Source organism: Mustela nigripes, chromosome 2 (assembly GCF_022355385.1).
Source record: "Mustela nigripes isolate SB6536 chromosome 2, MUSNIG.SB6536, whole genome shotgun sequence".
Taxonomy (NCBI): domain Eukaryota; kingdom Metazoa; phylum Chordata; class Mammalia; order Carnivora; family Mustelidae; genus Mustela; species Mustela nigripes.
Genome location: NC_081558.1, coordinates 163,632,300 through 163,646,816, shown reverse-complemented (window position 1 = coordinate 163,646,816; position 14,517 = coordinate 163,632,300). Strand labels below are relative to the sequence as shown.

At 42.8% G+C, this 14,517-nt stretch overlaps 1 protein-coding gene across 1 annotated transcript; it reads right to left on the bottom strand.

Moving 5' to 3' along the window:
• Positions 1–11,655: 11,655 nt before the first annotated feature.
• On the bottom strand, positions 11,656–13,521 carry RETNLB (resistin like beta). The gene is made up of 4 exons (XM_059388136.1): positions 13,403–13,521; positions 13,057–13,199; positions 12,510–12,587; positions 11,656–11,921 (listed from the first exon to the last, which is right to left on the bottom strand). Exons 2-4 carry the CDS (start codon positions 13,178–13,180, stop codon positions 11,794–11,796), a joined length of 330 nt encoding a protein of 109 aa, XP_059244119.1. The 5' UTR covers positions 13,181–13,199; positions 13,403–13,521; the 3' UTR covers positions 11,656–11,793.
• Between the last annotated feature and the right edge of the window lie 996 nt (positions 13,522–14,517).

Here is a 14,517-nt window from a genome sequence, read left to right as displayed (position 1 = left end):
GAGTCGCTCTGGCTAAACAGGCCCCTACAAGGGTCACCCCTTCCACCCAGCACTTACTGCATTATTTTGAGATTATATTTTTATCATCCTGACTGCTCTATGAATACTCAAGAGCACCAGCCATATCTTTATCATATTGTCATATACTTAATACTTGCCAAAATGTCTAGTACACCATAGATACTAAATGCATGTTGGTTAAAAAAAATTTTAAGGTTTTATTTATTTATTTTGAGATAGAAGGAGAATATGTGTAAGCAGTGGGGGAGGAATGAGGCATGGGTGGGGGAGGGGAAGGAATCTCCCATCCAAGTACTAACCAGGCCCCACCTGAGATCGGGCGCATTCAAGGTGGTATGGCCGTAGACAAGGGGAAGGAATCTCAAGCAGACTGCACTAAGCACAAAACCCAATGCAGGGCTTGGTCTCATAACCCTGAGTCATGACTTGAGCTGAAATCAAGAGCTGGACGCTAAACTGATTGAGCCATCCAGGTGCCCCTAAAAAATATTTGTTATAATCAGCAAGTATTTTAAAAATTCATGATAGCTTTTTTGATTTGAACTTTCAGTTACTCCCTATAAAAGAAAAAGTGAAGTTGAAGAAATAATCTCTATTTTGGACCCACCTTTTCCTTGTCTAAGATATAGAAATCCTACCAATCGTTTTCTGAGTGTTCCCTCATTGCTCTGATGGGATAGGCTCTGATTCCTGGGACTGAAGGAGATTCCTGGGACTGAAAGCAGCTTGCTTAGCTGTGTATTGTTTGCACTTTAAAATCCTGATAATGTGAGAAGGTGGGCCTGCCAAAGGTCTGCCTAACTGGTGAGGGCTAATGAGTTACCCCAAGGAATATGGGTGGGGCTGTGGCTGGGTTACTGTTTGATAAGGAGAAACACCCTATTTACCTTAGGTGGTGGTGAGGCAGCAGGCGTGACCAGCAACACACAAAAAAACCAGGATGTGAGCTGTGGTAAAACCAGCCCTGGTGCCTTGAACCTCATTGGCCTTGGGGCTGCTGCTGGTTCATATTACTCTTTGTGCCCCTGAAGCCTAGATAGTACTCAGAACAAAGCTCAGTTAAGACTTTTGGAATAATGAGGGGGTTTCTATCTTGGTTCCCAGAGCACAATCACCCCTGAGATGAGTTGAGAACACTTGGGATCTAAGAAATGTGGATGGGGGGTACCTGGGTGGCTCAGTGGGTTAAGCAGCTGCCTTCGGCTCAGGTCATGATGTCAGGGTCCTGGGATCGAGTCCCGCATTGGGCTCTCTGCTCAGCGGGGAGCCTGCTTCCTCCTCTCTCTCTCTGCCTGCCTCTCTGCCTACTTGTGATCTCTCTCTGTCAAATAAATAAATAAAATCTTTAAAAAAAAATTAAAAAAATATAAAAAAATTAAAAAAAAAAAAAGAAATGTGGCTGGGAGCATCCTCCATGATCACAAATGGGAGTGTGCAAGAAGTTCCATAATTCTTTATGTTCTCTAAGTCAGCTTAACTTTGACTTATAGTCCTCTTTCTTTCAGGCTTATAGGAAATTCAACCTCACTCTTTATTGGGCTACCCACTTTACAGTGGAGTAAACATCTTATATAAAGCCAAGAAATGGGAAGATCTCCTTTGATCATCAATTGTTTACCAAAGATCAGAGTTGTCCCAACTCTTCTGCCCCTTTGGGGACACTGATTCCATTGCTTCCTCACCATGTTCAAAGTAGAAATCTCCCTGGATGCTAGTCTCCTGGATAAATATGGGATCCTTATTTTTTTGAGGTGTTTTCACCTCATCCCAGTGCAGTGAAGAAGGGGAGGTAAGGACATTCCTCCAACTAGGGACACCTGAGGCCTCTTTCTAATTGCTAAGGGTATTGTCCTTGTCGTTAATATGAGAAAATGTCCTTCTCTTCCTGCCTAGTAAATAATGTTCTGGAACAAAACAGGAAAAGAAGAGAAAACTACAAAGATCCCAGGAGATTGGGTATGTGGATACTCCTGGAAAAACAGGGACTGAGAAAGCTTGCAGCCAGATTATAGCAGGTTGAGGTCCCAGGACATAGCTGGAAGAAGAAAAAATAATGAGAAGAAAATACAATGTCACCAGGTCTTGTTAAAGAGGCTCAAGATAGGGGCACCTGGGTTGTTCAGTTGGTTAAGCATCTGCCTTCAACTCAGGTTATGGTACGAAGGTCCTGGGATTGAACCTGGCATCAGGGCTCCTTGAGAAGTATGGAGTCTGCTTCTCCCTCTCCTTCTGCCCCTCCTCCTTGCTTGTGTTCTCTTTCTCTCAAATAAATAAATAAATAAATAAATAAATAAATAAATAAAAATTTTTTAAAAGTTTCAGGATTTGGGCAGCCTAGACTCTATATATGGCTTCAGATGAAGACACAAAGACTCTTCTCCTTTGTACCTTCCTACCAGTGCAATAGTCTCTGCAAAGAGTAGCTTCAGAGGGGGCTGCCACAGAAAATGCAGGAAGACTTGCTTACTGGTCTTTTAGAGGGAGCCTCATTCTGATGTACAGGTGGAAGCCACCTTTTCAGAATACACAAAGGATGAACACTGGCTCTAAAGCTTCCCTTCAGGCAGAGCAGTTCCCTTTTCTCCCGAGTTCATTCTTAATGTTTGCAGAAATTCCTATTCAGGCCAGCCCCATCTTGCCACACAGCTGCACAAAACTCTTAAGACTCTTCTGTAATTCAAGGCAAGAACAATTGTCCATTGGTTTCCTTATGTTCTGGGTCATCAAGCTAAGCTAACACTCCATGTTGAGTAAGATCAACTTCTGGGATCACTGCCTCAGATAGCATTTGACTTGCATGTATGCCATGGGCAGCTCACTGTCCTCTGCCTTGACTTGGTCCTCTTTCATGACATAAATGTGAATCTACATGGGACCTAAACTGGTAACTTGCTAGGCAGATTCTATTGTTTAGCCTGTTCAAATTTTACTTACTTAAGAGTTTGGCATATCTAACTATGAAGCACAGTACATCCCCTGTCTTGAGCATCAAGTATATGATTTGCAGTTAATATCTTTCCTTCAAGTCTGTAACATTCCAGCTATCTCTAGCTTATAATTTTGCTTATATTTTATTTTAAAGTAGTCAATGGAAAATGATCCCTTGGTCATTCTTCAGGAAAATATGATACAGCAATAGAATTATTTCAATAGGGCGTAAAGTCAAAGACCTGCGGCACCACAAATAATTAAATCATATGATAAAACATAACAAAACATGAAGCAAAAAACATCAGTCTAAGCCCGTGTACTATAGGACATTTTGCCAAGGCTTCTCCTAAGCTCAGTGTTTTTTGTTTATTGACATTCTTTGTAATTGCCAGATGGTTATAATTATGTCCTATAGTCATTCTTGTTGCTGTGATCTAAACTGTGGTCTGGTCATAGAACTGAGAATTATCCAAGGGATGGAGGTTTAATGTTCATTTTCACAATGGTAATGTTTTTATTGGTCACAGACCTTTTTAGGTATGACATGTATCCCAGACTGACAAATTTTTGCACCAGAGCCCAGTTTCATCTGAAGAGCTAGACATGGTTATGATTTACAACCAGGTGGTGATTTCAGCTGCCCAGGTACTGGGAACATTACAGAATAGCCAACCATTATTCTGAAGTAATTAAGCTGGGATCCAATCAAAAATTTACCTGTCACAAACAAGTTCATGATAGAGAAAGAGATCTAAACACTTATTCTACCTCAACACCGTTAATCACTGGGGTTGGTACTATTTTATGTTCTGTGGCACTTATTACTCCATGTACAAAGGAATATTAGATTAATGCTTTCATAGCCTTAAAGGTAAGCATTCAGGCAATTAGATAAGAGGTACTTTGTTATATTTTGTTTTAATTTTTTGTCATGGCAACCTAGCCAGTCTAATTCCTGATTAGTCATGTATGTAAGACATTAGGTCAATACCCAGTAAGTAGAAACATTTCCAAACTCAAGAATATGATTTATACATATTTGAGCCCAGGTGACCTTTCAACCTCACTTGCTCAGGTGCACTTTCCTTTGCTGTGTCTGGAAGATGGTACCACCCCAGACTTATACATCAGTCACCCTTCCTCTGAGCTGGAAGGGCTAATGGATATGGTGAACAGTGATATAGATTGTAAAGCAGTCTGTCAGTGGATATGCTAAATGCAATATATATTGGGCCCTCATAAATCTGTTATTTATTAGGTCTGGGTAATGGTTCACGTTCATTCTAACCAGGCCCAATCCACTGTAACATTCTAACAGTCTGCATTTCTCTCAGTCAGGATTATTTGGCATTTGTTGGGACCCAAGTTATAAATTTATTTAGAAGACACTCATAACCTCAATGAACATGGTGTTTATCAGCCTACTTTGCAGGGTAGAGGGGAGGGTTGATGAAGAGCAACAAGGAGAATGAATCTTTCCAGCTGTGCTGGTTCCAGACAGCTCTGTCATCACATGACGATCTTCCAGTTATGCCCTTTAAACATAAATGATGAGATTTTAAATGATCATAGAGATCTACCCTACTAAAGAACCAGCCTTACTTGAGGCCAAGATATAGGAGGTCCTTCCGAGTTCCTGTGAAGGTAAGGGCAAGATCCTTGCAAAAAGATCCATCTACCTTAAATGTGCTCTAATGCCTTTGGTGTTGTAGGTTATAAAAAGAGAAAGATTTTGGTCAGATTTTTACCACCTCCCCCAACCCCCCATATTCCCTAACTCATAGCTGAAAAGCTGTGCTATTTTATACCTGGTCTCTCCCCATCAAAGTACTTATTCAACCTTTTAAAATGCAGTTTATTTCTTCCTCTACCCTGGGAGTCTATATGACTATTTGTCTTGCTGCTGCCAGTCAGAATCCAGCCTTAATCAGGAACAACTCTATGGGAGATATTTGGCAGAAATATCCAAGCATGGCCTGAGTCACCGTTGCTTGCATTATTTGTAACAATGGGGAAAGCTAAAGCCTTTACTCACTGAGATTCTTTAAGATGATTATTTTGAATTCTTTGTCAGGCTGTTCACGGATCTCTATTTATTTGGGACTAGTTGCCACAGAGTTATTTGCAGTTCCTTTGATTTCATGTTTCTGAGTCTTTTTTTTGTTTTGTTTTGTTTCTGAGTCTTCATGTTCTTTGTAGCTTTGTGTTGGTGCCTAAGCTTTGGAAGAAATAGTCACCTCTGCCAGTCTTTATGGACTGGCTTTGACAGGTTCAGAAAACCTTCACTAATCTGCCCTAACAGAGATTCTGAGAGCCTCTCAAACCTTTTCTATGAATATGTCTTCCCTGGACTTCTGCATGTAAATTGCTAATTTCAGGGATTTTTTTTTGGTGTCTTCTCAGGAGTCCATAATCTCTTACTTCTGGTATCTGATGGCTGTATTAATAGTTGGGACATTGGAACCACACTCCTCTCCTTTCTTTTTCCCTATGGAGAAGCCTCAAGTTCTTGTGAATTTTTTTCTCCCCAAATTTGTGGGCCAGGCTGGGTGCAGCAAGCCATCCTTCTCTTTTCTATGTTTTTAGGTGCTGGGTTCATCAGTGCTCTGGGTGAGCTGAGACAGAAACCAGCCCTTTGGGCAGTATGCTAAAAATTGAATACACACTTCCCTCCCTCTGCTGCAGGGAGAAATTGCAGACTAAAGCCATCTCTCTTGGTGCTGAGGCTGTGCTGGCTTGGGAGGGGGCTGATGTGCATAAAGTGAAACTGCTCTTCTTACCCATTTCAGTTCTGTGGTCATCTGGCGTGTTACAACTTCTTAACTGGATTTTAGACTTCTCATAAGGTATTGTGGTATGTACATCATTGTCAAGTTGGTGTTTCTGTGGAGCAATGAGGGCCGAGAGACTTCCTTGTCCACCATCCTGCTGACTACTCCTTACATTTAAATTTTTATGGGGACTATGGTCCTAACTTATAAAGCCTCTCTCTCTCTCTCTCACTGGGCATGAAAAAGCAAGACAATCAACCCTTTATGATGGCTTTCTTTGATTTAGTTACATAGATTAGCTCTGGTAGAAGATCCAGGGCCAGGTTGCCTGGGTGGCTCATCGGGTTAGCCTCTGCCTTTGGCTCAGGTGATGATCTCAGGGTCCTGGGATCAAGCCCTGTGTTGGGCTCTCTGCTCAGCAGGAATCCTGCTTCCCCACCCCCCTGCCTGCCTCTCTGCCTAGTTGTGATCTCTGTTTCTCTCTGTTAAATAAATTGATAAAATCTTAAAAAAAAAAAAAAAAAGGAATATCCAGGGCCAAGATCAATGTTTGTGTAAGCATCTTGATAATTTGGTATTTTGTTCTTTAGTTTATCTAAATAGGACATTAACATACTTGAATATATTTGTATTCTGTCCAAATAAGAAGTAACTCATTCATAAGTGGTCTGACGGATTTTCATCCCAGCAGGAGAAAAAAAGGAGATGGCTTCAGGGTTCATTCTGGGCTTCTCCTTTTTGTCCATCTAAAATGAAATTCTGATGCCTGATATTTCACAATTACTTTGTTTCTTCCCAAAGCAGACATGGTCATGAGAAACGGGGTATAAAGTAGAAGGAGCCCAGGATTGGGAAATCAAAGATCTGACTGCTGGTGCTTGCTGTCTTCCTAACGATTTCTTTGACCTTGATTAAGCCCCTCACCCTACAGTTATCACCTGAAGAAAGTAGAGGACTGACTGGACTGGATGGTGGCTGGGAGGCTTCCTGGATACACAATTTTATGATTCTATGATAATAGCTCACATGCTCCTGATGGTTCCAGAGTAATTAATACCACTTACTGAGTGTTTTCTATCTGCCAATCACTCTTCTAGGCATTTAGCACAGTAACCTCCCTTAATCATTAAGACAACTCTATGAGGAAGGTTATATTAACACCATTTTACAAAAAAGGGAGCTGAGATTCCAAGATATTAACAGAATCAACCACGTTCATGCAGATTGTGAAAGAGATGAGGTGTGAAGGTCCACCTGTCTAATTAAAACCAATGTTCTATACACAGCATGTACTTCCTATCTCTGAAATAAAACACTGATTATAGAGTAACCAGTCTAGGATCTAGTTTTTACTTCATTTAAATTCCAGAGCATGCTATGACATATAAGAAACAAATACTAAACTCCTACACTATGTAAAATTCTGTCCTAAGCCCTCTGGAGGATGGATATGACATTGTCTTTGCTATACAGATAACTTGCAATATAGCAGAAGAAATGAGATATAACACAGGAAGAGATAATCAACACTACAGGAAGCAATCTACAAGTGCAAAATGAAGGTGTAGACAGATATTGGAAGCAAGAGGAAGTTGTGGTTGCTGTGGAATGGGGTTGGTCATAAACAGCTTCAGTGGAGTTGAGGTCTGCTCCTAGCCTTCAAGGAAAGACAGGCTTTCTATAGAGCAGTGTTGGGGCTGGGGAATGGGGAACTGGGCTTGGGCAGTGGTGTGGCAGTTGGGGTAGAAGAAAAGGCTTGTACAAAGGCATAGAGGAAGAAGAAGTGTGGGGAGTGGATTATGGCTACCAGGAATAGACACATTTGAATAAAGTGAAGATCTTCTGGGGAGGAGCAGCATACAAGGTAGGAAGAGTGGGCTGGAGCTAAGCTGCAGACTGTAAACTTGGTACACCAGGCAGCAGCGGCGGGGGAGCCATGAATTTTTTTGAGTGATTTGACAAGAGATGATTTCAGGAGAGAATCTTATACAAATGGGCGCAGTAGGTTGCAGCAGGTGGGGCAGGATCAGAAAGAGCAGACACAGGCTAATGTGGAGGTCCGTATGGGGTACAGCCTGGTCTAGGGGAAAGCTGGCTTCAGAATCACACAGAACAGGTTAGAGTCTCCCAGCTCTGACTTCTCAGCTGTGTCACTTAAACAGTTTCTCAGTGGCCCTCAGCCTCAGTTGCTACTGCAAAATATAGGTAACACCTTTACCACAGAAGTGTTTATTGATTCATTCAAAACATTTACTGAGTACCCCCATGTGGCAGGTAAGGAAAAGAAAGGTATCAGGGAGGACTCCAATATAGTTGACGTGAGCAATGAGTAGAGTGGATTTGCCATTCTTGTGACATTTAAATGATACAGTGTGTGTAAAATTCGTGCCATAGCTCTTGGTAAATAGTGGCTTGTTAGTATGTGCTAATGCTTCTCAAAGGACCAGGAGCCTGGGCTTAGTTTGTGGCGCTGCAATAGAAATGATGCCAATAGTATGAGCTTTTATCAACAGAGAGAGCAGTCAAGGCAAAAATATGTGATTATCTAGAATATATAAGTTCTATGAAGGTTCTAACCCCCTTGTACTCCTTGAAGTACAAAGTCATGGAGGAGGGACAGGCTTGTTACTGGTGATTTTATCTGTCAGAATTGCAGCAGGAGATAGATGCACACCCAAGGTAAGGTGTAACTAAGGAGAATCTAACAAAAGTTCAGAAGAAGGAGCAGATCCTGAAGCCAGGAGAGGAAAAAAAAAAAATAGAAATATTTGTTAAGATAGGAACTCTGGCTTGGTAGAACACAGTGACTCAATGTGGAAGGAGCCTGGCTATATATTCTCCTCTTCCCTGAAAACTAAAACCAAAAACATTAGCTACCACCCAGTGCTCTCCATAAAAGTTAATGGAGAGAAAAAAAAGGGAAGATAAGAAACAATTAACGAACATCAAACATAGCTTCTAATGTCTCTGCCTCTGTAGCTGGTCACAGTCTGTGGTTGGTAGCTACAGTGTCTTTCTCCCACCACCAATTTTATGCTCTCTGCCCTCTCCTAGCACCTCAGTAGGGTATCGTAACACCAAAAACACAAGCAGAGAGGTGAAAGGACTATCTTTACTACTGATAAGGCAGGAATGTCACAGGCAGAGGGTACTTGAGAAGTCATGGTTTGAAGGAGAGGTGGTAGAGTTTTCCTGGTTGGGGTCATGGTTTTATTGCCTTCATCATCCCCAGGCTGAGATCTCACCTCCTTCACTTAGATGAGGAAGTAGCAGCGGGCCATGCACCCTGCAGGACTGTACCACAGGGGCACATGGTGTCCCCCTGAACATCCCAAGAGCCACAGGCCCAGGCACATGAGCAAACCCTCCCCCATTATCCTTCGCCTCCTCCCTTCAGAGGCAGCAGAAACAGCACAGGATTAGATTGGGGGGGGGGGAAGAGGGAGGACGCCGAAGAGGAAGGAGGTGATATGGCAGAGCATCGATGAGAGGGAAGGTTGGTGTAGGGAAGGTGAAGGAAGAGAGAAGGGCGTGGAAAGAAACCTTAGGTCCCTAATTAGCCCCTTGGGAGGGAAGGATGGAAATTATGGGTATTGGAGTTGCGACCCAACCCAATGACACTGCAATCCTGAGTTTGGAAAAAAGCTGTTGGTATAGTAAGGGGTTGAAAGCCTGAGTCCAGGTGCATGAGAAAGGGCAAGGGGTGAGCAAACACCTCCATCTTCATATAATAGCTTATTTGAGGAAGGAGGACAGGTTATTTTCATTAGTGACACTACTAGAACAGAGCTGAGGGCTTGCATTCTTTGGGAGAGATCAAGAGCTAAGACAGGGCCTACACTGACCATTCCCCTCCCCTAAATTCTACATCACCCTGCTGCTAGAGTCAAGGTATCCAGGATTGAGCCACAGAATGATGATAGTTGTGTGCTGTGTGCTGCTGGATGAATTATGTAACTTGTCTAAGCCTCAGTTTTCTGCACAATGGAAATAGCAGCGCTTATCTCATAGTTGTAGTGAGTAGTTAATAAAATAATAATAGAATGCCTAACAGTGCCTAACACACGGTAAGTGCTTGAGAATGTTAGGTGTAGAGTTCATCACTGAGCCACCAGCAGCTCTATGAGCCCATAAGGCAGAGAAGGCAGGGAATTTGGGGATGAATCTTCTAGTTAGAGGTTGCCATCTGAAGATGGATTAGTAAATGCGGTGGAGTCTAGTAGCAGGGTTGAGAATCTGGGATATGACTGCCCCTGCTTCCATTTCCCCTTCCAGTGTAAGTCGGTCAACGCCCCAAGAATGGCTCTTACCTTTTCATCTCTACTGAAATGTAAGTAGCACAAAGAATCCTCTGAGCTCATGAGGTGGAAGCGGTCATGAGGAGGAGGTGAGACGACGATATCATCTTGTTGGAAGACAACACCCTGCCACGAGGAACATGTGGAGAGAAGATGAAACAATTTTGGGGTCCAGAGGGGAGAGATGGGAAAGGACAGTAGGGAAGAACTGGACTGGGGAGCCTGGATGCCTTTGCAGCACTCCTGAGAGAGATGTGAGGGAACATAGCTCTGCTTCAGACTCACACAGCCAGGTTTAGGGAAAGTCTGCTAAAGCTGGGAGGGCAGGGACGATTTCACCCTGGCAGCATGTGTCAAGGGCATTTGTCCATTGCCCCCAACAAACACAGAGAGTACTTGGGATCTCAGGCAGCTGGGGAGAGTCCAGCCTTCAGAAAGAGGCTGAAAGGACTAGCTGCCTTTGCTCTGGTTCTCTGCTGGGTAAGTCTTTCCACCCTTCTCTCCCCCCGACCTCCTCTCTTTTGGCAGCCTCACAAACTTACAGCTAGCTTGCCAAGAATTGCCAAGTCTTTGCTGACATCTCACATTACAGACCTTTTGTTTATTCTTTCAACAGGAATAGGCATAAATAAATGTGTGGTCTTAGGACTCTGGTTGTTATCTGCCCGGTTTTTATTACATTGTCCTTGACTAATTCTGTCCTTGGGACAGTAATAAAAATCCCAGCTGGTGGAAGCGTAGAATTAGAATGGAAGCTCCACTGGGGCACCTGGGTGGCTCCCTTCAGTTAAGCATCAGACTCTTGATTTTGGCTCAGCTCATGATCTCAGGGTTGTGAGACCTGGCCCTACGTTGGGCTCTGTACTGAGCAGACAATCTGTTTGAGATTCTCTCTCCCTCTGCCCCTTACCCTGCTTACCTGCTTGCGCTCTCTCTCTAAATAAATAAATAAATGTTTAAAAATTTTAAAAAAGAAAAAAGAATGGAAGCTCATGAATGTAGTAAGTTTTGCCCATTTCAGTCACCACTATATCTTACTGCCTGTCACACAGCAGAACTCAATAAGTACTTGTAAAAATGAATGAATACAAACTGATTTCTTCACTTATAAACAAATGGGCTTTTGATGATTCTAGACTTTTAAAAAGTTCTATGTTCTGGCAGGTTCTATGTTAGGTAAAGGCTGTATTTTTCTTTTGTTATGGGAGAGAAAGACAATGGCAAATTCATCACTTTGATCAAAATAGTTCTCTGACACAAAGTTTAGGAAACAGTATATACACAAAGCAGAGATCTAGAAATTTATTCTTTTAAAACTGTCGTTACCTGTCCCCACCTTGGAAAGTCTGTCTGCACTTAGTCTGGAGCCCAGTGTTCTACTCAGTGAGATCCATGAGTGCATGCACGTTATTTGCTTTCTCTGCACTTCAAGTGCCAAGCAAAATGCCTGGCACAGTCATCATCCTTTTGTTAAACATGAGGGAACTAGGGGACTGGAGTATCAATCTCACTTTTTCCCATTCTCCCCCGTATTTTTCCTCATCCTTGCTGAAATGGAGTAATTAGGATGCTGGAGAAATTTCCTGGCTAGAGCAATTCTAAGCCGGGGCAGTAACATCAAAAATACAACCACGAGAGATGCAAACATTGTCTTTACTACCCAAGAAGCAGGTTGTAACAAATAAAAGGGACAGTTTGAGTCAGTTTTCCTGTTTGGCGTATGGTTTCATTGCAGTCATGGTCACACAGCTGGGTTCTCATCCTCCTCCACCTCAGGTCAGGTGGCAGCAACGAGCAGTGGTCCAGTCAATTGTGCTGCACTGGCAGTGGCATGTGTTTTCTCCCCGGATATCCCAGGAACCACAGCCATAGCCACAGGCACAGCCAGTGACAACCATCCCTACATGGGCACATGAGACACAGAAATTAGAATGCTTGCATTTTGAGGTGAGGGAGGAATACTCCTACCATTTTTCATTTCTGTGCAGCCCAATGATAGATATAAGTTTTGCAGGGCTGAAAGGTAATTCAGTTTTAAGAGCCCTCTTTAAGGAGAAAAAATACAAAACTACTAATACCAAGTTAGGTATAAAGCCATGGATGAGACCTGTGAAATTCAGGGGCCTGGGCATTTCTTTCCTTAGATTTATGATATATTTACCTCTATGCTAGCCCTACCCACCCAAACAAGGGAATAGATTGGGAGATGAATGACAGGGGGAAATGGTAGGTGACAGATCATAACAGGACAACTGAGGGAAGGGAGGCTGGTGTGTGAAGTCATGAAAGGGAGGTGGGAAGGGAAGAGGAAGAAACTCAAGAGCTCTTGGTAGCCTTGTTAAGGGAAATGAGAATGGGCAAGAGATCACTGGGAACCAAGAGTTACGACCCAGCCCCAGGATAACACAAACATGAGATAGGGGAAAGGGATGGTCAGGGGAGGGCATAGGGCATCTTACCCACCATTCCTCCTCATGGAGCTATTTACCTGCAGGGCACGAGGACAGTCTGCCTGAGCTTTGGATACTGACACATGTCATCTTTTTTGCTGGAGAAGTACTTATCTCTGAATAGGAGAGAAGAAGGGATATTGCCCATGATATCTATCTCCCATAATCCCCTTCCAAATCTCCTTTTACCTGAGAGGTATCAATGTCCATAATCATGCTACTCACTAGCTTTTAAAGTTTAGTTTCCTCATTTGTAAAATGAAAGTAACAGTTGTACTTACTTCCTAATGTGAATATTAAGTAATCTAGATAACGTTTGCATCATACTCCATTCATAATGAGTATTCATAAGTTATAACTATCTTCCTCTTCATCACCAACATCATCAAGCTATTATCATCAGGGAAACTTGCAGTTTTAACCAGGAGTCCAAAAATGATATGGGAGTAGAGCTCAGGGCAGGAAGGTTAAGCTTGAATGGACTTAATAGAAGTTGAGTATTTGAGGATGGAATAAACAAGTTAGGTTTAGGGATAGGAGGCATAATCAGGGGTTCTATCCCACTCCCTGCCCCCAGTCAATTACCCAAGCCGTTGAGAACTTCTTTTATCTTTGTATCCATGATAGAGTCTAAGGAACACGGAGCAGTCTCTGGGATCATCAGCTGGACGAGGATGAGAAGGAGAAAAATGCAAGAGGTAGACTTCATCCTGTTGAAAGGCAGTGTCCTGGGGATGGGAGGAAAAATAGAATGCTGACATCTCTGAGCTCCACTATGGTTGGAAAGGAAGAGAAAAAAGCACATGGAGAGTTTCAAGAGAGAACAGACAGAGGAACATCAGTATCAGTATCAGTATCAGTATGGGAGAGCTTAGATCTCTCCCAAGTGGCTTGAAGAATTAGAGGGTAGCTGCAGAGCAAATTCACTCACCGAGAAGTTCAGAAATGGTCTATAAAGACTGATCAGGAAAGGTGGTTTTATATATCCTGTGGTATTGACCTGGAACCTCAACACACAAGCAAGAACAACATAAATATACACTCCCCAGATGTACTATCTTCAAAGAAATGCCTGCTAGGGTGTGACACACAACTGTGATAAATTCAGTGTGTCTATGATAAGGACCAACTGCTTTTGCTCTGGTTCTCAGCCAGAGCTTTCTGTTCTTCCTCCTTCTGTTCTTCCCTTTCCTTTCTTCTTGGCAACACCAAAAGGCCAGCACCTAAGCCTTCTGTTAACATCCCCATATTAAAAGGCTTTTGTTTGCTTCTTCATCAGGAAGAGGTGACTTTAGGATCTCAGCAGAGCCCTAATTGTTACCTGTGTAAACATCATTTTATTGTCCCTGGCTAATCTCATCTGTGAGAAAGTAACAGAAAACCTGATTAGCACTGGTTTATAAACAGGGAAGTTTATTGTTTTATTAACCATAAGCATAGTCTTTGATTGCAAGGTTCTTGTTGGAGGTTCAATAGGGTCATTACCAGCCTGAACTTTACTCCTTTTTTCCTACAATCCTCAGCTCACTGGATTTTTGTCCTTGATCACTCTCTTGATAGTCCCAAGGTGGCAGGCATCATGACAGCCTCAGCCAAAATCCTGAGCAGGAAGGAAGGAAGGACTGGGGTAAAGCCATTTTCTTTGGAGGCTTTGCCTTTTCATTTTCAAAGCAAGATTTCTCCCTAGAAACTCGAGCAGATTTCCCCTTATATTTCATTGTTCCATTCTGGGTCACATGATTTGCCTTTCTGGTGTGGCTGAGAAATTGAGTAGATTTCTACAGTCCCTTATATAAGACCCTTGGGCTCATAGGTGATTTATTTTCTAGGATGGGGCACATGGTCACCAGAATTGAATCCCATGATTCAAAAGCAAGATGAAGCAGAGAATGGCTGTTGGATCACCATTGTTGGAGGCAGTCAGGTGGGGAAATCCAGCCCTGCTGCTGCCGTCATGGTCCTCACTGCCTCTTTCCCTAAAGATGCCTCCAGGGACCAGCTATTTCTTCAACATATCTCTCTCAGGAAACTTTGAGAATGGGGCTC

What these genes read in the sequence shown, in the direction of transcription:
- RETNLB (XM_059388136.1), bottom strand. Translation starts at nt 13,180, where the DNA reads ATGAAGTCTACCTCTTGCATTTTTCTCCTTCTCATCCTCGTCCAGCTG. An exon ending in AGAAGTTCTCAACGGCTTGG is followed by an intron (nt 12,588 to 13,056) that starts GTAATTGACTGG and finishes TCTCCTATTCAG; the next exon opens with AGATAAGTACTTCTCCAGCA. An exon ending in ACTGTCCTCGTGCCCTGCAG is followed by an intron (nt 11,922 to 12,509) that starts GTAAATAGCTCC and finishes GTGCCCATGTAG; the next exon opens with GGATGGTTGTCACTGGCTGT.